This window comes from Xenopus laevis, chromosome 4S (assembly GCF_017654675.1).
Source record: "Xenopus laevis strain J_2021 chromosome 4S, Xenopus_laevis_v10.1, whole genome shotgun sequence".
In the NCBI taxonomy this organism is placed as follows: Eukaryota; Metazoa; Chordata; class Amphibia; order Anura; family Pipidae; genus Xenopus; species Xenopus laevis.
This window is the reverse complement of record NC_054378.1, coordinates 7,221,427-7,248,470: the sequence shown is the minus strand read 5'-3', so window position 1 is coordinate 7,248,470 and position 27,044 is coordinate 7,221,427. Positions and strand designations below refer to the sequence as shown.

At 41.5% G+C, this 27,044-nt stretch overlaps 1 protein-coding gene across 1 annotated transcript; it reads left to right on the top strand.

Annotated features, from left to right (window-relative positions):
* The first annotated feature begins 1,987 nt into the window (after window positions 1-1,987).
* Window positions 1,988-20,612, top strand: sigirr.S (single immunoglobulin and toll-interleukin 1 receptor (TIR) domain S homeolog). Its single transcript, XM_041560887.1, has 10 exons — window positions 1,988-2,315; window positions 4,446-4,499; window positions 7,623-7,812; window positions 9,442-9,572; window positions 9,936-10,076; window positions 12,045-12,188; window positions 14,647-14,749; window positions 16,398-16,548; window positions 18,658-18,820; window positions 20,008-20,612. The coding sequence occupies exons 2-10, from the start codon at window positions 4,493-4,495 to the stop codon at window positions 20,169-20,171; spliced, it is 1,194 nt and encodes a 397-aa protein (XP_041416821.1). The 5' UTR covers window positions 1,988-2,315; window positions 4,446-4,492; the 3' UTR covers window positions 20,172-20,612.
* The last annotated feature ends 6,432 nt before the right edge of the window (window positions 20,613-27,044 follow it).

Below are 27,044 nucleotides of genomic sequence, written 5' to 3'. Positions count from 1 at the left end.
CACATCTAGACAAATGCTACTGTTATAATCTGCTTTGACCCAGAATGACCTGGCAATGATCTATAGAGATGGAGACATGGAATTTGTAGGTCAGCATTACGGGAAGAGTTAATGATACACCGTAGTGATGCTGAATAGGGAAACCTCCATGTCAGACTCTGGACCCCAGATTAAAACTCTGTAACCAGCACCACGGCAGCTTGAATTCCCCATTACACTGCACTGTGTTCCTCTTGCTCTCAAACTGAAAAGGCAGGTCCAGATTTAGGGAAGTGTCATCTAGTAAAATATAATTCATATAAAAAACATGTTCTTCTGCTCCCAGCAGCCGATCTACAGCCAGATAATCATCACCATAGGCAAGGGAGATGTATGGAGCAAGTTGGTCCTCTTGTATAAAATGAAGAAATAGACTATTGTCAGAAAATAGAAAATAGTGAAATCTATTAGATATATTTACCTTGCCAGTCATGAAATACAATGAAACAGTTTTCACTTTCTTATTTCATATTTCCCCATGACATTACTAATGTGGTCCATCCAGGTAGGGTTCCAGGAGTTGTTTTTTGCCTGGACATTGCCCCACGCTTTCCTACTTTGTACTGGAGCAGGTCTGGGGGGGGGGGGCGCATATTTATAATATTAGGGCAGAGGCACACGCTCAGATTCGGGGAGATTTAGTCGTCCAGCGATAAATCGTCTCTTCTTCGGAGTGACATCTCTCCAACCTTCCTCCCGCCAGCTAGAATGTAAATCGCCGGCGGGATGGCACTCGGAGCTCTTAGTTTTCTCGTGAGTCAAATTCATGCGAATTCGGAAACGAAGTGCGCCGATTGCCTGCGGCGATTTACATTCTAGACGGCGGAAGGCAGTTCAGGGAGATTAGTCTTCCCGGAGAATAGAGGATTTATCGCCAGACAACTAAATCTCCCCGAATCTGCCCACTTCTGCCCTTTAGTGTCCTCTGGAAACAGTACCTACTGTATATACTTAATCCCGCCGGCTAGAATGTAAATCGCCGGCGGGAGGCAGTTCGGGGAGATTAGTTGCGCAGAAGAAGAGGAGATTTGTTTCTGGGCGACTGATCTCCCCGAAACTGACCGTGTGTCTTTGCCCTTAAAGTTAGCAGAGACCGCTTTTTGCCACCCGTTAGCCAGCCGCAAACTGCTGCTAGGGTTGCCACCTGGCCAGTAAAAATTATGGTTGATCCCAATGTTATTAATAGGGAAAAAGGATAAATATAAAGGAAGGTCAGTGATCCCCATGTTATTAATAGGGAATAAAGATAAATATATAGGAAGGTCAGTGATCCCCATGTTATTAATAGGGAATAAAGATAAATATATAGGAAGGTCAGTGATCCCAATGTTATTAATAGGGAATAAAGATAAATATATAGGAAGGTCAGTGATCCCAATGTTATTAATAGGGAATAAAGATATAAATATATAGGAAGGTCAGTGATCCCAATGTTATTAATAGGGAATAAAGATAAATATATAGGAAGGTCAGTGATCCCAATGTTATTAATAGGGAATAAAGATAAATATAAAGGAAGGTCAGTGATCCCCATGTTATTAATAGGGAATAAAGATAAATATATAGGAAGGTCAGTGATCCCAATGTTATTAATAGGGAATAAAGATAAATATATAGGAAGGTCAGTGATCCCAATGTTATTAATAGGGAATAAAGATAAATATATAGGAAGGTCAGTGATCTCAATGTTATTAATAGGGAATAAAGATAAATATATAGGAAGGTCAGTGATCCCAATGTTATTAATAGGGAATAAAGATAAATATATAGGAAGGTCAGTGATCCCAATGTTATTAATAGGGAATAAAGATAAATATATAGGAAGGTCAGTGATCCCAATGTTATTAATAGGGAATAAAGATAAATATATATAGGAAGGCCGGTATTTCCAGAAAAGGTGGCAACCCTACACCTGAGGCAAGAGAGGTCAAGCTGTAGAGATGGTGAATCCCACTCTGCCCTCACTACCTCTGCACAGGTGAGCAATAAAGCGTGTCAGGCATCCTCCTGACTGACCCATATATTATTCATTAATAAGGTGAGATGAATCCAGCCAGTGTTACAAGATATAGGTACTGTTTCCAGGTGACACTAAAGGGCAGAATGGGGAACATTTTACACACGCTGGGAGTGCTTATAGTCACACACAGACATAAAGTGTAGGCTAGTGAACTACTTCCTGGTTATGCTGAAGCCCCTCCTCCCTCAGGTGCTGCGGTGCCTCACTGGGGCTGGGAGTGGCTGTGAGCACAGACAGAGAAGTGCAGCTCGTGCAGGTAAGTATGTGTGTGGCGCATTCCTTGTTTGCATCAAGGCAAAGAGCCTGTTTGTGGTCTGTACCTTTCTAATGAGCGTCTTATGCTTTTCTTTTGTGCTTCTGCCACGACTAGAAGTTGTGTAACTATAATGTGTGTGTCATCGCTGTGCCTTTATAGTGTCAGCATATGTGTCTCGCCATGGAATGTGCAGTCTGCCGCCTCTCGGCCACATCACCCCCCTCACCTCCTCCATTTCCTCCGTTCTTTCTGGCCCTCGCTGGATCAGAACCTCACACGAGACATGCCAGGGACTTAATACAACAGGTGACAGGAGGAGTGTGTGTTTCAGAGACAGAGTGTGTGTGTTTGTCTGTTTGTGTTTGTGTAAAGGTCACGGCACATGGGGAGATTTGTCCTGCGATCAATCTGCACTGCCGCAGGTGACAGATCTCCCAAATATCCTTCAACTCTGTCAATAGTGTGAATCACCAGTGGGAAAACATACGTGTCGATTTTTCCAAAGTCGCCTTGCGAGATTTACATTATTGCATTTTTGGGAGGTCTGTCTTCCACGGTAGCACCGATTATAAAAAAAACACACTTTTAAAAGTGTTACGGTGGCCATAGACGTAACAATTATGATCTTTCTTGGAAAAGATGTTTCCGGGAAAGATCGTTGGTTTCAATACACACGTGTAGAGCTGAATGGTCAGATATACATATAGAAACAATAGAATTCTACCTGTATCCGACGATTCAGCACGATGTTTGGGTCCCTTCAAAGGCATCCAATCAAAATTTTCTGTCCAGCCCGATCGACGAGCCGACCAAAATCCGAGTCTTCTGCCGATATCAGTCGGCTCATTTCCCACCATACACGCACCGAATATTGTACGAAAATTTGTTTCGTACGATATTATCTGTGCGTCTATGGCCACCTTTAGCCCAGGCAAATGCCCCTAGGGGCAGGATTACATGGCCGATTCAGCCGCAATCCCACGCGCTGCGTATAATCGCAGGCGTCACGTTGGATGCGACGGAAATAAAGTAAATAATTCAAGTGTCGCAGCATTGATGCGACACGACTGTCGGATGCAGACGCTGCACGCTGCGTCTGCATCCGACTGTCGTGTCACGTTGCATCAACAATGCGACATGATCCGACACTGCAATTGCTTACCTTGTTATCCGACGTGATGCCTGCAATTATGCACGGCCATGTAGTCCTGCCCTAACGTTTTACTTACCCCTAGGTGCAGATTCAGGCATCGTAGTTCACGGGGGCCATCTCCAGCCGCTTCGGTAATCTTTGGAATGAGACCGGCGCTTCAGCAATTTTCGTGAGTTTCGGCAAAATGGTGCAAAATGGAAAATGACTCCAACTGCACATGCGCCGGTCTCATTCCGAAGATTTCCGAAGGGAAGAAGATGGCGCCTGTGAACTCCAATGCCTGAATCTGCACCATGGGGTAAGTAAAACATTAGGGGCATTTGCCCGGGGTAACACTTAGGCTGGGGGGAGGAGGGAGGGGGTCTATGTGGGGTAGGGGTTTTTTAACGTTACGGTGGAATTCTCCTTTAGGGTGTATGTGAGAGACACAACAGAGTTTTGAGAGAAAAAATTCGAGCGTTTTGCAGGTGTTGCTGTGTTTATGTTTGTTTGTACACACCTGATCAGGTGACCTTGTGTAGGTCACATTCCTTTCCTTTGTGGTTTATTTCCTCATAACCTCTTTCAGTTGTATAAATGAATCCGCAACGTGTCCAGTGGAATCAAGTGTGTCTTTAGAAATTGGAAGCGTAGTTTGGAGCTACAAATAGTCGGTAATTGGCCGCTGTGTATACAATAGAGCCTTCCTTGCTTTTTCACATATCTGTTAATTCACTGGCTCCTGCTGCATCGTTTCAAACATGGAAAGGGGCAAACACACACTCAGATGAAACGACAACCTTTGGTTCTCCTAAATGCAGCATTCCTTGTCCAGTCTGAATAGTCTTGCCGCATTCCCTGCATGCGAGAGGCAGAATGAGACTTGAAATACCATTTGGCATAAAACAGATTTACACCTACAGGCACATTACAGTTAGACTCTGCCCTGTGTGTTTGTTATGTTCCTGTGTCACATGCCTTTCTGCTTCTGCTTACAGTTGCCTCTGGACACTTTCCTCTGTAGCTGGAGCGACACCTTACTGATATGGCTGGTAAGGAACTATGCTTAAAGGGAAACTAAAGTCTAAAATAGAATAATGCTAGAAAACATAAACATGAACTTACTGCACCAGAAGCCTAATAAAATAAATGATTTATGCTTTCAAAGTTGGCCACAGGGGGTCACCATCTTGTAACTTTGTTATACATCTTTGCAAGACTAAGACTGTGCACATGCTCAGTGTGGTCTGGGCTGCTTAGGGATCGTCATAAATGATCAAAACAGCACAAGTCAAATAATATCTGCCAGAAGCCGATACAGCAAGACTGATTAATAATCAGAATATACAGACTGCACTGGCTCCTGTGTTGTCATGTCATCTAATGTGGATTTTATCGTTTTTGTTTTGTTTAATACAAACTTTCTCCAACTCTCCAGAACCAGTGGCTGCAGCAAAATAATCCAAATAGAATCCCAGTTTATCTGTTTAAATCTGGCTCCATGATCTTCGTCCCTGCAGCTGGAGTTGAAACATTAAAGAGTATCTAAAGGCAAAAATGAAATACCATTTTTACTTTATTAACTGTAAAATAAACCTCTCCCCAATATACTTCAATTAAAAAAAAATCTGTACAGTTTTTACAATAATCGCAGTGAAATTCCCCCTTTATTAACTTGCTCTGACTGTTGCAGATATGAATCTCTACACATTCGCCGGCTGCTCTACAGGGAAACAAACAAAGCTGCTCGAGTTCTAGGAAGTCCTTCCCCCCTGCAGTTTGAAAGTATGATTGTTTCCCTGCACAGCAGTTAGGGATCGTCTGAAGTTTCCTATCTGCAACAATCAGAGCAAGTAAAGAGAAGGGGGAATTTCACTGCATACAGTCAGGTTTCTTTTAAAAACGGTAGACATTTTTTAATTAAAGTATATTGGAGATATTCATTTTTACTTTTTCGAGAAAGTAAAAATGGGATTTTATTTTTTTTTCCTTTACATCCCCTATTACAGCCTATTAAATAGTGTAGTTGAAAAAATATTTTAATTTTGTAGTTCCTTGATTCTTTTGAGCTTATGAGTGAAGATTTTAATACTGCAGAACGGGCCTTTTATTGCTTTGATTTTTTTTATGACTATTTTGTTATTTGAATTTTTCTTCTGCCTCTCCAAGTTCAACTTGTAGTTACCATATAACCGAAGCTGCCATACACATGAAGGTCTGTTCACTTGTCTATTATTCAGCCCCTGGACCAACATTCATATCTGTGAAGATCTGTTGCAAGAGAACAGCCTTCGTTGTCCCTGCCCAATAAACCTTTCTGACTTATATCTGGACAAGTAAACAGAGAATAGTAGTTCAACATCAAATAGTAACTCACTAACAAATGGAAGAAGCCCAGGTGCACTGCCCTTAGCCTTCAGCAAGGGAAGCCGTCCAAACCAGAAACGTGTAGAGCAGGCACCTAAAAGGCAGTCTTCCACCAGGCAATAGAATTAAGTAAAAATATTTGCAAGTATGGGATCCGTTATCCGGAAACCCGTTATCCAGAAAGCTCAGAATTACAGAAAGGCTGCCTCCCGTTAACTCCATTATAATCAAATAATCCAAATGTTGAAAAATGATTTCCTTTTTCTCTGTAGTAATAAAACAATACCTTGTACTTGATCCCAACTGTGATATAATTAATCCTTATTGGAGGCAAAACCAGCCTATTGGGTTTATTCAATGTTTACATGATTTTCTGGTAGACTTAAGATATGGAGATCCAAAATCACGGAAGATTACGTTATCCGGAAAACCCCAGGTCCCGAGCATTCTGGATAACAGGTCCCATACCTGTATTTTATCAGATCATTATAGCCTTACGCGTTTCGTGTTACACACACTTAGCCATAATCTGACATAATAAATATTTTTACTTAATTCTATTGCCTGGTGGATGATTGTCTTTTGAGTGCCAGCTCTACATATTTCTGGTTTATATCTGGCCAAGCCCTAACTAGATATCAAAATGGTAAGGCCATCATACACAAGCTAAAAAGCTGCCACTGCCATGAGACAGCAGTCAATATATGCCCACATGTTACCAGTTAAACACCATTTGTTATTGTTCTATATTTTTGTGGCTTTTGTTAGGCTCACTGGTCCTGGGATCCCGAAAATTAAATCCAAATAGAGCCTGAACAGAAAGATAAGCAGAACAAATATTAACAGTCTTGTATGATACTAACCAGAGCCAGAACAGAATGATAAATAATTAAAGGAAGCCAAATCAGCTGAAGACCAATTGCATTGGTGTTTAGTTTAAATCTCTCAGCAACAGGCAAGGTGATGTCCGGTTGCTAGGGTATATAGCTTATTGTATGGTTATTTATTTCTATGTATTGGCTTTTATTTATTATCTTCAGAGCCTCCCCATCTCATCCTCCATTCTGGCATTAAAAAATAAGACCAACTGCAAATTTCCTTTAAAAGGGAATTCCCTTTGTTTTCTGCAGCACAACGCAGATATTGCCTCTGGGGTCTAATGGGAAGACTTTCTCCTTCTTTCCAAACTTTCAAGCGCTCCTTAAAGACCCATCTGTTTAAAGAGGCTTATTCGATGTACCTTAATTAATCATTGCTGTATCAAAAATGACAAAGTGTTTATACAATCCTAATGTCTCAATTGTACCCTAACCTTTTAGTTTGTAAACCCTAATCTCTAGGTCCTTCTAACCCTATTGTACTCTGTAATCCTTGTTTGTTATCCACCATCTATTCCCTGTTTGCTATAACTGCAGTAAAGCACTGCGTATCTTGACAGCGCTATATAAATAAATGATGATGATGATGATGATGATGAAGAATAGGCGTTGGCATAAACATGAAGTAGGTAGTTGATACAAGTCATGATTGGCAAATACGACCCAATCAAATTGAGAAACAATCCAGCCTCCTTTTTAGACAAATTCAATATTAGCAATGCCCTCCAATTATAGAATAAGTAATTAATATTAGAGTATTTTTTTATTAGAATATTAATATTATTATTGACTGATAGTGGTATAATGCCGTTCTTGATCCCGGGGCTCAAAAATAAAATCCTGTATCGAATCTGGTACCTATTCTAAAAAGGTTGAGAAAAAATGTCATTCTTTTACTAGTAGAAATGTATTTGTTTATTTTTAAATCAGATTCTGCATGTGGGGATCTCCACGATTTCATCTCCCCGTCGCCCCCGGAACAAGATTTGTGGCCAGAAAAGGGATCTAGTCTTTCCCTGAACTGTTCCCTATGGATGAGCAGTGGCTGCAACGGGACCTGGAGGTGGCTGAAGGATGGAACAGCCGTGCAAGACTTGTACAGAGAGCAGTATTCTGCCTGGTGAGTAACCTCACACTAGTCTTGAGATGCTTAAAGAAAATGCTTCTTCGTCTTCATCTAAAAGCAATGGGGATAATTTAATAAATGGAACAGAATTTGCACCCAGCCTAGGAGGCCTTAGGTTCAGGGCACACACTTAGATTCGGGGAGATTAGTCGCCCGGTGACAAATCTCCTCTTCTCCGGGGCGACTAATCTCCCCGAACTCAGTATCGGATTGGGCCCACCCAAAAAACCTTAGACCAGGGGCCCACCAAAAGACCTTAGATCAGGGGCCCACTATCTACTATTATAATTCCTCTACTTCTTTTCTACTAGTCTCTTTTCTTTACATACTATAATCTATTATTCAATCTATTTAGTCTCTTTCTTCTCATAGAAATAGGTTATTGCCATGAAATAGGCCAAATGTTTTGAAGCAGGAGGGCCCACTGACACCTGGGCCCACCAGGAGTTTTCCTGGTATCCCTGTGGGCCAGTCCGACACTGCAAGAACCGCCTCCCATCGGCTAGAATTTTTTTTTTTCTTGCCTGTTAGGCAAGAAAATCCAGAACACACTGAGCATGTGTTAAGCCATAGACTCCAGAGAGACCATTAAACAAGCACAGATATATTTAATAGGGGATATTTTAGAGACATAAATCGAGAAGTTGTACCTCTGCATTGGGATAGTGAGTAGGGATGCACTGAATCCAGGATTCAGCCTTTTTCAACAGGATTCGGATTCAGCTGAATCCTTCTGCCTGGCCGAACCGAATCCAAATCCTAATTTGCATATGCAAATTAGGGACGGGGAGGGACTTTTTGTCACAAAACAAGGAAGTAAAAAATGTTTTAGCCTTCCCACCCCTAATTTGCATATGCAAATTAGGGTTCGGAATTCAGCCAATCTTTTGCAAAGGATTCAAGGGTTCGGCTGAATCCAACATAGTGGATTTGGTGCATCCCTATATTAGTGAGTACATACTACCGACCCTAAACTTTAGCTACAACTTCCCTTCAAACAGAAACCATGTTCTAAATGCATATTGTCTTCATGATATGAATGTTTACATAGGAGCTAACATTCTGCTTGCCTCGGGTCTTGGATTGCCTTTCACTAGAGCTAAATTTGTATACACAGTAACCCAGTGTGGGGACGGTCTCTGTAGTGGGACAGTAGACAGGCAGATTGATATTTGAACATAATGCCTATTTGGTCTCGGAGATCTTCATTATTATTTATTATTAAGGTGAACCTGTATTTGCTTTCCTAATTATGCCTAATCCTAATTAAATGTTTTCTATATATCTTTTTATATATATATATATATATATATATATATATATATATATATATATATATATATATATATATATATATTTATATATATATATATTTATATTTATATATATATATATATATATATATATTACGCACAAGTAGCTATTTCAATAATTCATCGTTGTATTTCTAGCCAGGAAATCATTACAGAATCCGCATGGGAATCATATCCTGCATGAATTGTCTTATCACAATGTTAGACATAGTAAGAGTTTGGCACCTTGCCTAGTAAAACCTAATTATTTCAGCCCGTAGGGAGTTGCTTTAGGTCTCTCGCCTCATTACATCCTAATTTCTTTACCCAGGGAAGGATTTAATAGCTCCAAACGGTTCCTCTCCAGCATCCTGTATATAAACGTTACGTCTACAGAGGATTATGGGAAGTTCACCTGTCAGGTGGAGGAGGCCACAGCATCATTTACGCTCCACAAAGGAGGTAATAACTTATATTAAAATGACTGTGTAAGTGCGGGGAAGAGAATGAGATGAGAAGATGTGCTTGTGCCTTATTTATTCTGTTGTCTACTGTCCCAAACCATTTGGCGATTGTCTGGTTTTAAGATGAAGCTATAAAAAAAATGGGGTTACAGGGTTTATTTCTCTATGGTGTGACACAAATATATAAAGCTGAGATTCCATACCCCTCAAACGTTTCAATTCCCCCAAAACAGGACAAATCCACCCTGAACACACCTAATTACACCCTGATATGTCTCTGATCCACCTGAAACCCTGTCTCTTTACTGTCACATACCCTCCCTATTTGGGAATACAATAATGGTGTTTGTTTTCTCAACAGAAAAGGCTGGTCATGTGGCTGCAGTTATGTTTGCGCTCGCCGTGCTCACAGCATTGGTTGTCGGTACTGTTATATACCTCAAGTGTCGACTCAATGTCCGTCTTTGGTACAGGAATAAGTATGGAGATCCCGAAATAAATGGTAAATAGGAAATATTTTGGGGATTTATTATGGGAAACAAATAATTTATATTTGGATGTAAAGTGTTGGTCCAGCAAAATGACCACTCCATATATATATATATATATATATATATATATATATATATATATATATATATATATATATATATATATATATATATATATATATAAACATGGAGGAGCACGCCCTAAACTTATACAGCAACTTGCCCAACTGCTGTTAAATAAAGTGACATAGTACCGCAAAGCTAAGAATTGCGGAAAGGTCTTCTCCCATAGGGGCAAATTCACTTAGCGCCGAAGCTAGCGTTGGGCATTTTCGTTACTGCGCAAATTCACTAACGAACGCTGGCGTAGTTTCGCAAGTGTTACTTCGCACCCTTACGCCTGGCGAAGTTTCACTAGCGACGTAACTACGCAAATTCACTAACGCGCGCCGTGTACTGAACGCTACCTTTTACGCTAGACTTCCTTCGCCACCTCAGACCAGGCGAAGCGCAATAGAGTAGATAGGGATTGCTTCAAAAAAAGTCAAAATTTTTTCTAAGTCCCAAAAAACGCTGGCGTGTTTTCTACATTATGGGTGATAGGCTGAAAAAGATCAAACATTTTTTGGGGCTCCCCTTCCTTCTCCCCTACATTTCCTGACTCATGGCAACTTACCTATACAGTGGGCACATGTGTAGGGCAAAATAAAATTTTTATTTGATGTTTTGAAGCTTTTCTAGCCATTTGTAGTGCTGATACGTATTCCTCCATTGAAATTTGAATTTGGCGCCATATGCAAATTAGCCTTCGCTAGCGTAACTTCGCTTCACTTAGCGAAGCAACGCTAGCGCAACTTCGGAACCTTACGCTACCCCTGAGCGCAACTTCGGATTTTAGTGAATTTGCGAAGCGCTGGCGAAACTACGCCTGGCGAAGTGCGGCGAAGTTTGGCGAAGTTACCCCTGGCGCAACTACGAATCTTAGTGATAGACTCCATTTTATCCAAGTAATCCAGATTTTTAGAAATCCTTTCCTTTTTTCCCTATAATAATAAATCAGTAGCTTGTACTTGATCCCAACTAAGATATAATTAATCCTTATTGGAAGCAAAACCAGACTATTGGGTTTATTTAATGTTTATATATGGGCAAGGCTTAATTTACATACTAAACAAGGTAGCCCCTTTTTTTTAAGAAAGTTACAGTTCAGTTGTGCAAGAATATTTTTTCAGGGGGTTATATATTGTGCTATATAGAGTGCTGGGGCTAACTTGTTTAGTATGTAAATTAAGCCTTGCCCATGTGCACCCAATAAGAAAGGTGAGGAGCCGCATTTCAGCTTGTTTCGTTTTTAAAAAACTATATATATATATATACACGTGATTCGGCCAGGATTCTACCTTTTTCAGCAGGATTTGGCTGAATACTTATGCCTGAATCAAAAAAAATGTTTTCCCCTTGCCATCCCAAATTTGCATATGCAAATTAGGATTCGGTTCGGTATTCGACCGAATCTTTCACAAAGGATTCGGTGCATCCATAATAAATATATATATATATATATATATATATATATATATATATATATATATATATATATATATATTATACAGTTCAGTTGTGCAAAATAAATATATATATATATATATATATATATATATATATATATAGAAAGCCATCCACCTTATTTATTGAGTAAAGCTCCCCAAACATAGCCGCATTGCCAAATAAGCAGATTTATTTTCTTATTTGGCCACCCAAAAGGATGCTGATTCGAATGTTTGTGTTGGGTCCATTATTCGGATCACATAGGATTTTTCCAGCCTGCCATATCAATATGTGGATAAGCCTGGAGAAGGTAGCACACAGTGAGGGCATCATTTTGAACAGCTGCAGATTGTATTATAAATAATGGGGCCCCATTAAGGTAAGCCTTGCATCTGTTTCTGGGTATTAAAGGTTTTTATTTTTATTTTTAGATGGCCGTCTATCTGATGCCTATGTCTCATATTGCCCCTCAAACACTGACACAAAATTCACCAACTTCATTCTAAAGCCACACCTGGAGAACCGGTATGGGTACAAACTGCACCTGGATGAGAGAAGTCTGATGCCCAACACAGGTAAGTACATCGCATGTATTCTAATGTAACCAGACATATTACTATTATCTTTAATACAGGTATAGGATCCCTTATCCGGAAACCCGATATCCAGAAAGCTCCGAATTGACTCCATTTTATCCAAATAATCCAAATTTTAAAAAATGATTTCCTTTTTCTGTGTAATAATAAAACAGTCGCTTGTACTTGATCCCAACTAAGATATAATTAATCCTTATTGGAAGCAGAACCAGCCTATTGGGTTTATTTAATGTTTAAATGAATTTATAGTAGACTTAAGACATGAAGACCCAAATTATGGAAAGATCAGTTATCCGGAAAACCGCAGGTCCCGAGCATTCTGGATAACAGGTCCCATACCTGTACTCACCATTATCCACAGTGATGCACATAATGCTGATTAGAGACATAAGGTCAGATTCACAATAAAAAGTTATTTTAGGGTTTATCAAGCTGCAACTTACGGACGAGATGCAATTTGAAAAGAAAAAACTTTTCTCCTACTTCAGTTTCAGTTTTTTCCCGTAGAGTTCAATCAAGTTTTTATGTGATAAACAGTGAGGTTTTTTTTAATTCAATTAGGCGATAAGCTTTATTCAACATACTGAATCTTGTTCATAATCCCATAGTTTCCATCTCAAGAAAATATTCATCAGTTGTGTCCCCAGCAGTTCAGGTTTTTGTTTTTAAATTTTTGTCTAGTCTAGTCTCCATTTTTGTTGTTTGTTTATTTGCCAAATTATATGTAAACTGCCTTTCTTTCACAAAAAAGTGGCAGTTGAATTATGGGCCGGATTTCTATAAAAATATAGAATGTATTGGCACCATTACTTTCCCTACTTTTGTGGATTCTTTTAGGGTCACCAGGCGGTCCTCTTCTTCGGGGCGACTAATCTCCCCGATCTGCTTTCCGCCGGCTAAAATGAAAATCGCCTGGGGGCAGGCACTCGGAGAGCTTTGTTTTCCGAAGTCGCCCGTAATTACCTCACGAGGAAACTTCGGGCGACTTCAGAAAATGAAACGCTCCGAGTGTTTGCCCCATGGAGATTTCCATTTTAGCCGAGGGAAGTCAGATCGGGGAGATTAGTTACCCCAAAGTAGAGGAGATTTGTCGGCTGGCGACTAATCTTCCTGAATCTGTCCGTGTGCCCGACCCATAGGGTCAGCTGAGCTGTTGCTCCATCATATCAATTAGCCTGCCCCCTGCATTTTGGTACTGTGCAGTCAGTTTGTGGGAGAGAGACTCGTTTTTCTCAAACACAGCACTACTATTTTAGCCCAAAGACAATTTAGCATTGACCTACAGTAACGCTCCCACATTGGGACATAATGGAAGGGATCCAGAATTAGTTGTGTTAGGCCAGAGACACACGCTGCTATTTCGGGTGATTAGCTGCCCAGCAACAAATCGCTTCCAGCGACTAATCTCCCTGAACTGCCTTCCCGCCGGCTAGATTGTAAATCGCCGACAGGAGGGCACTCAGAACGCTTAGTTTTCCGAAGTCGCCCAAAGTTGTCTCCGAGTGCCATCCTGCCAGCGATTTACATTCTAGCAGGCAGGAAGGCAGTTCGGGGAGATTAGTCTTCTGGCGACTAATCTCCTGAAATAGCAGCGTGTGTCTCTGCCCTAAATCGATCACAAGTTAAAGCAATGCACCTTTTGTGCAAAGGAGATTCATATGCAGGGCAGCCATCAGGGGGGGACAGGGGGGAGAGTTGTAGGGGGCCCCGAGGGTAAGGGGGGCCCGGCAACGCCACACTTACTTGATTAGCCGGCCCCCCATCTTTCTGAGAGCTGCTGACTTCGGGAAGGCATGGACGTTTAAGGGGCCCTGGCCACCAATTTTCTCATAATGTGGGGGTCTTTCTCATGTGGGGTCTTAGCCACCAATATTTTTTAATGGGGGGGGGCCCTGGCCACAAATGTTTTTTTATGGGGGGCCTTGACCACCAATATCTTTTTATTTTTTATTAACATGTGGGAACCCTAGCCATCAATATTTTTTTTGTTTTTTTACTGTGTGGTGGGGGGCGGACCTGTAGGTGGGGCTTGCGGTGGGTGCAGCTCAGGGGGCCCAGGAAATTTTGTCGTATGGGGCCCTGCGATTTCTGATGGCGGTTCTGTTCATATGTAATGAAGTGCTAGAAAAACTCTGGGGATATCTGCATTCTGTAACATGTAACTGTGATTTAAATTGAATCTGACCTGTAAGGAATCAATGTTCCACTAAATCAAGTAGTTCAGGCAGCCAGATCACCAATCCTGATAACCTAAATATTACTCTGTAATTCTCCAGCATTGATCAAGACAAACTAACTACTAATCCTGCCAGACTTGTGTAACCACATTCCCAAGCCAACAGCCACCACAAGGCTACGTTTACTCATGTGAAGTTTTCATGCAAAATGCACCAAGTATCAGAAACCTAATATACTATTATATTTGTATAACTGACAGAGCCCTCAGCTGAGTTGCTTATGAACGTCAGCCGATGTCGGCGCCTTATAGTTGTTCTCTCTTTGGCTTATCTGCAACAGGACTGGTGCCAAAATAGTTTCAGGTGAGTGCTGTGTTTCCTTGTATCCTCGTACTCAATTAATTACTGTATATGATTAAGTAACACAAAAATATCGAGGCCAGCGCACACAACAAAATGTGGTGCACTCATAGAATTTTGTGTGAAAACACTAGTTTTTTAGCAGTTCTATTTTATAAAAACTGTGCACACACGTTTCGAGTACATAGAAGAGAAGGAATTAGAGGGATCATTGATGAGAAGTACATTCAGAAGGAAAACTGAGAAGGGTTTTAACGTTACTTTTAGGGATGCACCAAATCCACCGAATACCGAACCCTAATTTTAATTTGCATATGCAAATTATGTGCAGGAAATTAGATTGTGGAAAACATTTCTTTACTTTGTGATGAAAAGTAATGGGATTTCCCTTCCTGCACCTAATTTCATATGCAAATTAGTATTCGGATTTGGTTCGGCCAGGCACAAGGATTGGGCCTAGAGTTGCCACCCGGCCGGTATTTTACCGGCCTAGCCGGTAAAACACCTGCCAAGGCCGGGGCCGGTATTACAAATTTGTAATACCCTTTAAAAAAGCCCCTGGCCTGCCCCCAATTCGCAAAGATCGCAAAGAACTTACCTTTTTTCCAGCGCTGTGCGATGTTGCTCCGCCCCTTTTGTGGCACGCTGAGTAGCTCCACCCCCTTTTAGCATCACGGACCGCCCCCTTTTGGTGCCCGCCCCCCACTGGCTGGTAATTTTTTTTAATAAAGGTGGCAACCCTAATTGGGCCGAATCCAAATCCTACTGGAAAAGGCCGAATCCCAGCAGAATCCCAAACCGAATCCTGAATTAGGTGCTTCCCTAGTTGCTTTGCTCAGAGAAGACATAAGAATGGTCTTGTGAGGCTTCTGATCTCTTTCCTGGGCAGAGGAACATCAGGACAGCTCCCTGGTTTTCTTCTCCCGTCTCCCATTTCTCCGACAATTCATTTACAGGAACTGACCGACAGGTGCCGTTGTTTTTACAAAATTCAATTTACCGGCAGTAAATGTTAAATGGCTGTTGGAAAAAATAACAACTAATGTCAATTGTAAAAGTTTACTTATCCTTTAAAAAGGCCAGGGCAGAGTGCAAAGTTAAAGTGTTACTTAGGGGGTTATGTAATAAAAGACGCTAAGGTTGCCCAGGAGCAGTAACCCATAGCAACCGATCAGCAAGGGAGCATTTACTAGTCACTAGCCAACAGTTTATTGGTTGCTATTGGTTACTGCTCCTGGGCAAACTTAGTGCCTTTTATTACATAGGGGGTGTTTTTGATAAATTACCCCTTGTGATCACTTGGCTTGGCCACACAAACAAATATCCAAATTTGGGAAAATCGTAAATCTGTGTTTTTTTTTCTTTTTTGCAATTCCAATGATGGGTAATAAAAAAAAAAGCTGTGGAAAGCTGTATGTGGAAGTTGTGTGGAAGCCCCATTGAAAGTACCGAGACCACATTATGTTGCTTTTTATCCAGATATCTTTGGATTATATTCGGTAGCATTTTGGTGATACTGGTCCTTTATTTCTGTCTCTTCAACAAATCCAATAAAAAGGGAAATGATCCCATCCCAGGAGTTCTGCTGCAAAGTGCCTTAAATCATCAACACAAAACAGCTCTTTATCAAGTGTCTGTCTCTTGTACGTAGGGAAGGTTTGTTTCGCTTGCTGGAGCTTTCCCACAAACCCATCTTTATCCTGTTTGAAAACCAGAGCAAGGAAGTTCCTGTGGGTGTCACACAATTATTGCACTCCCAGAGAGGAAAGCTGAAGGTGCTGCTGTGGAAGTCTGGCTCTGTGGTATGTGCTGAGGAGAAGTGATGAGCGAAATATAATTATCTACTGTGTATCCTGTGCTTGAATGGCTGCCCCCATGGCTACACAGCAGCTTGTTTATATAAACTATAGTAGTACTTATCTGTTATCTACTGTGTATCCTGTGCTTGAATGGCTGCCCCCATGGCTACACAGCAGCTTGTTTATATAAACTATAGTAGTACTTATCTGTTATCTACTGTGTATCCTGTGCTTGAATGGCTGCCCCCATGGCTACACAGCAGCTTGTTTATATAAACTATAGTAGTACTTATCTGTTATCTACTGTGTATCCTGTGCTTGAATGGCTGCCCCCATGGCTACACAGCAGCTTGTTTATATAAACTATAGTAGTACTTATCTGTTATCTACTGTGTATCCTGTGCTTGAATGGCTGCCCCCATGGCTACACAGCAGCTTGTTTATATAAACTATAGTAGTACTTATCTGTTATCTACTGTGTATCCTGTGCTTGAATGGCTGCCCCCATGGCTACACAGCAGCTTGTTTATATAAACTATAGTAGTACTTATCTGTTATCTACTGTGTATCCTGTGCTTGAATGGCTGCCCCCATGGCTACACAGCAGCTTTTTTATATCAACTATAGTAGTACTAATCTGTTATCTACTGTGTGTCCTGTGCTTGAATGGCTGCCCCCATGGCTACACAGCAGCTTGTTTATATAAACTATAGTAGTACTAATCTGTTATCTACTGTGTATCCTGTGCTTGAATGGCTGCCCCCATGGCTACACAGCAGCTTGTTTATATAAACTATAGTAGTACTAATCTGTTATCTACTGTGTATCCTGTGCTTGAATGGCTGCCCCCATGGCTACACAGCAGCTTGTTTATATAAACTATAGTAGTACTTATCTGTTATCTACTGTGTATCCTGTGCTTGAATGGCTGCCCCCATGGCTACATAGCAGCTTGTTTATATCAACTATAGTAGTACTTATCTGTTATCTACTGTGTATACTGTGTATGGACTTTATGCTTTTATTGCACTTTAACTGTCCCTGTAATACTTAAAGGAGAAGGAAAGGCTAAAACTAAGTAAGCTTTATCAGAAAGGTCTATATAAATACACCAGTAAACCCTCAAAGTAATGCTGCTCTGAGTCCTCTGTCAAAAGAAACAGCACATTTCTTTCCTTCTATTGTGTACTCATGGGCTTCTGTATCAGACTTTTCCAGCTTTCATCTTAAATCTCCAGGGCTAGGGCTTGAGCATGCTCAGTTTGCTCCTCTTCCTCCTTCCCTCCCTGCTGTAATCTGAGCCCAGAGCTAGGTGTGAGCAGGGACAGACTCAGGCAGGAAGTGATGTCACACCAAGCTAATATGACCGCTGATATCCTAAACAGAGAGGTTCTATGTCTATGAGATGTTTACTCAGGTATGGTAAAGTATTCTGCAGAATAAATATATTTTACACTAAAGTGCCTAGGTAGCTTTCCTTTTCCTTTAAAGTGGACCTCTCACCTACACATAGAAAGCTTCATAATGAAAGTACTTTGCAAAGTAAATATGAAACCCCAAAAATATTTTTCATTAAAACTTCCATACCTGTTATAAAGGTGTTTAAATATCTAAACTGTCAATCAAATATTACCTGCCCCGCCTCTATGCCCGTGGCAATTACTTTCACTTTCCATTCAGCAATTCCTACATGTCACTGCTCTCCCCACATTCCCCCTTCCCTCCTCAGGCTCTATAATTGTGTAGGGCACTGCACATGGACATTAGGTCCCCCATTCTGGTGCATACACAAGATTTTGGGGTGATACACAATTTCCCTTAATAAATGGGTCCACAAAATGGCTGCTGCCTGTTTGCTATTATTGTATAATTCCAAGACAGAAGGAAACAAAATTTAAATAATAAATACAGTGTAAAGTAAAGTTTATTTTGCTCAACTAACATGATAGAAAAAAAATTTAAATTATTTCTTAGGGTGACAGGTCCCCTTTAATAATAGGGATCTTGCCACTTGTGTTGCATTTGTCACTTGGGTCAGACCTGGGTCAGTCAGTGACATTCCACCATTTCTTTCCTTATACTTATATGCCTCATGATTCCCTCTCTCCCCAGGCCCCTTCCTCCGAGTTCTGGAAGGAGATATGTCTTGCGCTGCCTCGGAAGGTCTCCCTGTCAGAAGCGAGGGGTGATCCTCAGACCCTGAATCAAGATGACAAGGACCCTATGTTGACTCCAAGCAGTGAAAGTGCAGACCCTGATCCAGAGGGTGATCTTGGTACAGTGTCCTTGACTGATGTATATGGGGGGGGGGGAGGGGTGGATGGACCCATCTGGGGGCCCAGAAGTGTTAATGTTAGGGGCCTAGGGAATTCACGTTGCCACCCTGCAGGTCAGTCTTACAAATGGCACAAGTCCTGCAAGTTCTGCCATTTCTTGGATCAGTGTTTGACTGGGGTGTTTGGTTCCTAATGGGGGAGCACCACCCCACCCACAGAGGCTCCCTCCTATCCAAGCGTCCCCACTGTGTATCTCCTCTTGCAGCCTCCACAAACCAATCCTCATGTCCCCAGGCCTGAGACGAGGGGCTCACGAGGACCAGGACTCAATGGCCTTGTAACCCACTGGCCTTGTTCACCTTTCCTGGACCAGAATTGCACTAATAGCCTTGTGTTAGAGTCCAGCGTGGAACCAAATTATAAACCCGAACCCGCAGCCTGTTACCTGATCAGCAACTCGCATATTTGCCCACTTTTATCGGCAACCTGATCCGCAACTGCCTCATTCATAACTAGTGATACACTGAATCCAGGATTCGGTTCGGGATTCAGCCAGGATTCAGCCTTTTTCAGCAGAATTCGGATCCGGGCGAATCCTTCTGCCCGGGCCGAACCGAATCCTAATTTGCATATGCAATCTCGTGACTTTTTGTCACAAAACAAGGAAGTTCATAAAGTTTTCCCCTTCCCCTAATTTGCATATGCAAATTAGGATTTGGATTCAGTTCGGTATTCGGGCAAAACCTTTCCGAAGGATTAGGGGGTTCGGCCGAATCCAAAATACTGGATTTGGACCACCAATAAACAGGAAGTGATGTTGCTGCAAACCGGAAGCGGCGTCATCAAAAGTGGGCGGGGACAGAAAACAGTTTTGTAAAATTTTAAAAGGAGTAAAATAGACAATATAACATAAAATAAGAATTTTAGATGAGACCCGCGACCCGCATCTTTACCCACATCCAAAAATCCTTCCCTCATCCCGCAGGGTCCCCGCTTTTTTTGCAGGTAACCCGACCCGCTGCAGGACTCTACCTTGTGTTTTATCCCTCAGTAAAAAGATGAATTGGTTTGAGCAACTGCACTGGGGCAATTTAGCACTTCTGTTTGTAAGTCGGTCTGTATCTGCCAGTACACACACCTGAGTCAGGGCGAGGTTTTTATCTCTTTAATCTCTTCTTTTTGTCAGGCGTAAGGAGAACCTTCTATAAAGCACCTCCTCCCCGTATGGCTCCAGCTTCCAACTCCACAGACAGAGCACCCGCTGGGGACACGGATATCTCCGACCTGGGATCAAGAAACTACTCGGCTCGGAATGATTATTACTGTTTGGTGACAGAGCCTGAATTATAAGTTCCAGCCGCTCTCTCTATGGAGAGGCTAGAGGCTGTTGAGACGGAACATAAAGAGGTATAATGGGGAGAAAAAAGATAAATTGCTCAGAAAATCCCAAGAGGCAGGACAATAGAAAAACTGCCTTCCTGGAGGATCAGCTCTTGGGATCCAACTACTTGTACTGACATCCAGACTTAACCCCTGCATCTGCCCTGGAGAAAATGTTTTATTATTCTAACCAGCCTTGTATATAAATAGTAACTGGTAATAGTAGTTCAGTAGCTGCCCATGAACAATTTGGAACAAAGTACAGTCCTGTATATACTGTCTGCTTACTGTACTTAGGGGCAAATTCACTAAGCGCCGAAGCGCCTAACGCTAGCATGAATTCGCATTTTTGTTACTGCGCAAATTCACTAACGGACGCTGGTGTAACTTCGCTAATGTTACTTCGCACCCTTACGCCTGGCGAATTTGCGCAACGGACGTAACTACGCAAATTCACTAACGTGCGCAGTGTACTGAACGCTACCTTTTACGCCAGACTTCCTTCGTCACCTAAGACCAGGCGAATATAGGGATTGCTTCAAAAAAAGTTAAAAATTTTTCTAAGTCCCAAAAAACGCTGGCATTTTTTCTTTATTATGGGTGATAGGCTGAAAAAGATCGAAAAAATTTTTGGGGCTCCCCTCCTTCCCCCCTACATTTTCTGACTCATGGCAACTTAACTATACAGTGGGCACATGTGTAGGGCAAAATAAACATTTTATTTGATGATTTGAAGGTTTCCCAGGCTTGTGTAGTGATGCTACATATACCTCCATTGTAACTTCAATTTGGCGCCGTATGCAAATTAACCATCGCTGGCGAAACTACGCCTGGCGAAGTGCGGCCAGCGCAACTACGATTCTTAGTGAATGTCCCACATAGTGTTTGTTGATTTTATTGAAACATAAGGGAGTGTGTGAGTTTGTGTATTTTAAAGGGATACTGTCATGGGAAAAACATTTTTTTTTCAAAACGCATCAGTTAATAGTGCTGCTCCAGCAGAATTCTGCACTGAAATCCATTTCTCAAAAGAGCAAACAGATTTTTTTATATTCAATTTTGAAATCTGACATGGGGCTAGACATATTGTCAATTTCCCAGCTGCCCCTGGTCATGTGACTTGTGCCTGCACTTTAGGAGAGAAATGCTTTCTGGCAGGCTGCTGTTTTTCCTTCTCAATGTAACTGAATGTGTCTCAGTGGGACATGGGTTTTTACTATTGAGTGTTGTTCTTAGATCTACCAGGCAGCTGTTATCTTGTGTTAGGGAGCTGCTATCTGGTTACCTTCCCATTGTTCTTTTGTTTGGCTGCTGGGGGGGGGGAAGGGAGGGGGTGATATCACTCCAACTTGCAGTACAGCAGTAAAGAGTGATTGAAGTTTATCAGAGCACAAGTCACATGACTGGGGGCAGCTGGGAAATTGACAAAATGTCTAGCCCCATGTCAGATTTCAAAATTGAATATAAAAAAATCTGTTTGCTCTTTTGAGAAATGGATTTCAGTGCAGAATTCTGCTGGAGCAGCGCTATTAACTGATTCATTTTGAAAAAAATTTTTTTTCCTATGACGTATCCCTTTAATATCTCTATGTATTCACTGCAGGGGTTATATTATTCACTATATAATACACTAAATCATATTCGTATAAAAGGTGAGCTTGTATCACATTACCCATTAAAATGTGTGTATTATAAAGAATAATGTGCCTCTTATACAGAGAGACTGAGCAACATGGAGGTCGCAAGTTGCTCTAATCCTTAGTCCTGTAATTAGGGATTCGGTTTGGGATTCGGCCTTTTTCAGCAGGATTCGGATTCGGCCGATATGCATATTCAAATTAGGATTCAGTTCGGTATCCTGACGAATCTTTCGCAAGGGTTCGGCGGAATCCCAATTAGTGGATTTGGTGCATCGCTAGCTGTAATACACTCACTCACTTTTTCCGACCGTATCCGCACTAATGTGAATTGTAGCAACACTCAATGACAAAACAACAGATGATTCTCTTATAAAATCTGATTATGCCACATGAATCCTTCTTTGCGTCTCAAACAATAATAAATGTTTTAAAGGAAAACTATACCTTCTGAATAAAAACGTATCCAACAGGGATGCACCGCTATTCTGGATTCGGGAAAATCCCGAATCTTTTGTGAAAGATTCGGCCGAATACCAATCCGAATCCTAATTCGCATATGGAAATTAGAGGCAGGAAAGGAAAAAGTGGAATTTTTTTTTTTAAATTCCTTATTTTGTGACGGAAAGTCACATGATTTCCCTTCCTGACCCTAATTGGCATATGCAAATTCAGATTTGGTTCAACGATTCCGCAAAATCCGAATTCAGCTGAAAAAAGGCAGAATCCCAAATCGAATCGTGGATTTGGTGTGTCCCTAGTATTTAACAGATCATATGTATCATAATAAGGAGGAGACAAATCTCCTCTTCTTCGCGGCGACTAATCTCCACGAACTGCCCACAGCTGGCTAAATCGCAGGCGGGATGGCACTCGGAGTGCTTTGTTTTCCAAAGTTGCCCGAAGTTGCCTCATGAGGAAACTTCGGGCGACTTCGGAAAACGAAACGATCCGAGTGCCATCCATTCTACATTTACATTCTAACTGGCTGGAAGGCAAGTCGAGGAGATTAGTCGCCCCAAAGAAGAGGAGATTTGTCGCCGTATTGCCACGTGTGTCTCTGCCCTATAAATGATTTCCTAACTAGAGCTGCGATATAAGGGGTGTTTTGTGGCCCACGGGAAATCAGACTCTCCATGAAACCCAGCAGGTTTATTAGCTGCTCATCTCTTCTAACAAATCATATGATTCAATGAAACAAAGTATTATACTTGTATCAGTGCCCTGTATATTCTGTATGTTATGTGTATGGGAGAATATTATATGAAATGATATTGTTTTATTCTGAATGTGTAAGAAATGATTTATTTAATATGTGGCCTGACTATTCTTTTCATATAAAACTCCAACATAGAGGGAGGGGGTCGGGAGGGGTCGGCGTTCAATTCGGCACGCCTCGTTAATTGTTTGGGGGCCCAGTTCAGGACTGTCCACGGCGCGGTTCAGGCGGTTGGGGACCCTCATATAAAGTCTCCTTTCCTGAGAACAGTTGCAGTTGTATAATGATACCACAAGATGGTGCTGTTGTATAAACCTTAAAATAATCACAGGCTGAGACTATTAACAAAAATTACTCCTACTCTGAATCCACCTTGCTGTGGCTCTCATTCTTGGGAATAATTCACAGCTTTTTAAGTACAGATATGGGATCAGTTATCCGGAAACCCGTTATCCAGAATCCAAATTACAGGAAGACCATCTCCCAGAGACTCCATTTTATCCAAATAATCCACATTTGTAAAAATGATTTCCTTTTTCTCTGTAATAATAAAACAGTCGCTTGTACTTGATCCCAACTAAGATATAATTAATCCTTATTGGAAGCAAAACCAGCCTGTTGGGTTTATTTCATGTTTATAGGATTTTCTAGCAGACTTAATGAAGATCCAAATTACGAAGATCCGTTATCCAGAAAATCGCAGGTTTCAAGCATTCCAGACTGGGGGGGTCAGGGCCCACCAGGGCTGCCACATCAGGGTCCCCGCAACCCCCCAAGGGCCCCCCTCCCTGGCAAACTCACCTCTGCTGTCTCCAGGTCCCATGGCAGCGCATACCTACGGCGCACTTGTTTGTGGGTGGGGCAAGTAGGGAGGTGTGGGCAGGGCAAGAGGCGGAGTTTCTATGAATTGGATGTGTGGCCGGGTGAATATAAGGGTCACATAATTTCTTACGACAATCCTGCAGTGTCAGACTATCTGTGATGCCCTCAAGCTTTTAGCCTCCAGCAAACAAACATGGCGGCCAGGGTTGGGAATGTAAATGTGTGTCCTGGTGTTTGACCCTCGTTGGTGATTATTGATCAGTTCTAATATAACCGGTCAGACCAAACTCACCTGATGCAGTTCTTCCTAAATACTCACTGTCACGTGTGCCTGAGGCCATAGACTTACATGGTGACATTTTCTTGTAGTCCTAGATTATTTTATCTTTTTTTTGGGAGGCCCAGCAAATTCGGATCTTTGTAGCAACAGTTGCCTTCATCTGGTTGGCTAAAAAGTCTACTGGATGAAGTTCAAACATAGAAAACATAATCAGTAGCCCCTAGCATTGATCCCCAACCAGTAGCTCGTGAGTAACATGTTACTCTCCAACCCCTTGTATGTTGCTCTCAGGGTCCTCAAAGTAGGGGCTTATTTTTGAATCCCAAGCTTGAAAGTGAGTTTTAATTGGATAAAAACTAAGTATAGTGCCAAGTAGAGCCTCCTGTAGGCTGCCAGCCCACATAGGGGCTACCAAACAGCCAATCACAACCCTTATTTGGCATCCAAATGCTTGTGTTGCTCTCCAACTCTTTTTACATTTGAATGTGGCTCTTGGGTAAAAAATGTTGGGGACCCCTGAGGACTTGCCAACATATTACGTTGCTAACAACGAAGGTCCCTAACCAGCAGCCGATGAACTGAGTGTGTTTGCTATTTTAGTGTGGATGGAACTAGGGAGTCCTAAAGTGGCACAGGCAGAAACTCCAAGCTTCATGCAGAGGGGATCTTGGGTAGGATCTGTTGCATTAAAAAATGTGCCAAAAAATATTCCTGACTTTAGCCTCTTTTGCTTTCCCTTTATACTACATGTGCCCTTCTATGCCACCTGCTTCACTTATGCTTGTAGTGCCTACTCAATGAATAGTGTACCCTTCCTCTCCCTTGCACGGTGGTCCCTTAGCATCAACCACAATACGGGGATGGACCTGGTTATGGGAGTGAGAAGGTGGCTGAAGTTGGGGACAACTGATGATACCAAGAGCCAAATCATTTGGGGCAGATTTACTCGAGGGTAGAGATGGGCGAATTTATCAGCCAGGTGCGAATTCGCGTGATTTGGCGCCGGTAAATAAATTAGCGAAAAGGACGCGAAAATTCACTGGCGTCAAAAAAATGGACGCCAGCATCTGTTTTTTGAACGCCGGTGCATTTTCACCAATAAAACAGACGCCAGAGTCAAAAAAACGGAAGCCAGGGTCAAAAACGGACACCGGCATCAAAAACTAGGGAAATTTTGCGCAAAATCTGTGAATTTTTGCGGCGAAGCAAATCGGTACAAATTCACCAATCACTACTCGAGGGTGAAAATTCGCCAGCGACCGCTTTGCAGCCAATCGCTACAATTCACCTGGCGAAAATTCGCTCAGACAACACTAATTCACTGGAATGCGGAGTTTCGTCGCGGGCGCCAAACGCTGGCGACGTTTTGCTATCGCTACTATGGCTATGCGAGCAATTGAAAGCAAAGGTGCGCTAGCTTGTACTAAGATATAATTAATCCTTATTGGAGGCAAAACCAGCCTATTGGGTTTATTTAATGTTTACATGATTTTCTAGTAGACTTAAGGTATGAAGATCCCAATTATGGAAAGATCCTTTATCCGGAAAACCCCAGGTCTCGAGTATTCTGGATAACAGGTCCCATATCTGTACTGTTAAACAGGATAGGAATTGTTTGGGGGCTACAATTCATTGTTAAAGTCCTATTCTAAATGCATTTTCGGTTGCACTTTAATTCCCATGTAAAAACAACCATAGAGGAATACAGAAGAGCTCACGGCACACGTTTGGGTAAAACACGGGCCCCTTAGCAGACAGCAAAACAGACAATCCGGGATCCCCAAATGTGAGTGAATTCGAGTTAAATCCGATTTACTCGATCAGCTTCAATATCTTTGTTTTGTTCTGATGGAAACACTCCTGGAATGGATGCACCTCTTGCTTTGTACTTGGAAACTGTAGCGTCGAAGATATTTGTCTGAAACTCTGCGCACCCCTAGGGGGTCATTAAATAGGACAGGTCCCGGCAAGACCTCGGAATCCGTGAGAAAAGCGCAGTAAGAAACCTCCCAAAATGGGAACTGTTAACCCATAAAACTTCTCCCTGAAAGTCTTTGTTCAAACAAATATAGAATTTATAGTGACTAAAGTACCCCCTCTTGTAAAATATAAGGATATTATAAGTCACCGAGAAGTTCCAGACTATATATACATTTATACGGGTCATGGAACTCCGAGGTTACTTCTAATATCCTATTTTCCAACAAGGTGGTACTTTATTTATTATAATACACTCATTTTAGGGGGTTATTTACTAAACTCCGAATGCAAAAATCACGAAATCAGACTTTTAAAAAATCAAGAATTTTTCAGAATTTATTAAACCCCTAAAAAACCCCTATTAAAGTCTTTATCTGAAAATCTGGCAAAGTTTTCCGAGTTTTCGGTTGAAAATTACAAAAAAAATCTTGAAAATCGGATTAAAAGGTCCAAAAAATTTGTGAATATCAGATTATCAGAATATCAGAGCAAATTTTCGGGAAAATGTAATAATAAATAAGCGTAGAAAACCCGATTGGAGTTTGAAGCTGAAAATATTGCGCTAAATTCGAAATTTAATAAATAACCCCCTTAGTGAGTCATGTGACAAAAATGACATCACTACTCACCGTTTATAACTGATGACATCACCAGTCACCGTTTATAAGGATATAATTTACAGGATATTCATGGCTCTTGTGTATTATATGTAGATCCGCACACACTCAATATTATGCAGTTGGGGAACTTACCCCGTTTAATGTAATATATGGGGTAATCTCCCCAACTGCATAATACCGAGGGGCAGATTTATCAAGGGTCGAATTGAGTTTATTTGAAGTCAAAATTCGACTAGGGAGTTATTTAGTTTCGATTCAAGTTTTTTTTTTAAAAAAAAAATTTGA

Coding starts and splice junctions, on each gene's coding strand:
- sigirr.S (XM_041560887.1), top strand. Junction 12,189..14,646: donor AAGTCTGATGCCCAACACAG/GTAAGTACATCG, acceptor TATAACTGACAG/AGCCCTCAGCTGAGTTGCTT. Junction 16,549..18,657: donor TGTGGAAGTCTGGCTCTGTG/GTATGTGCTGAG, acceptor CTCTCTCCCCAG/GCCCCTTCCTCCGAGTTCTG.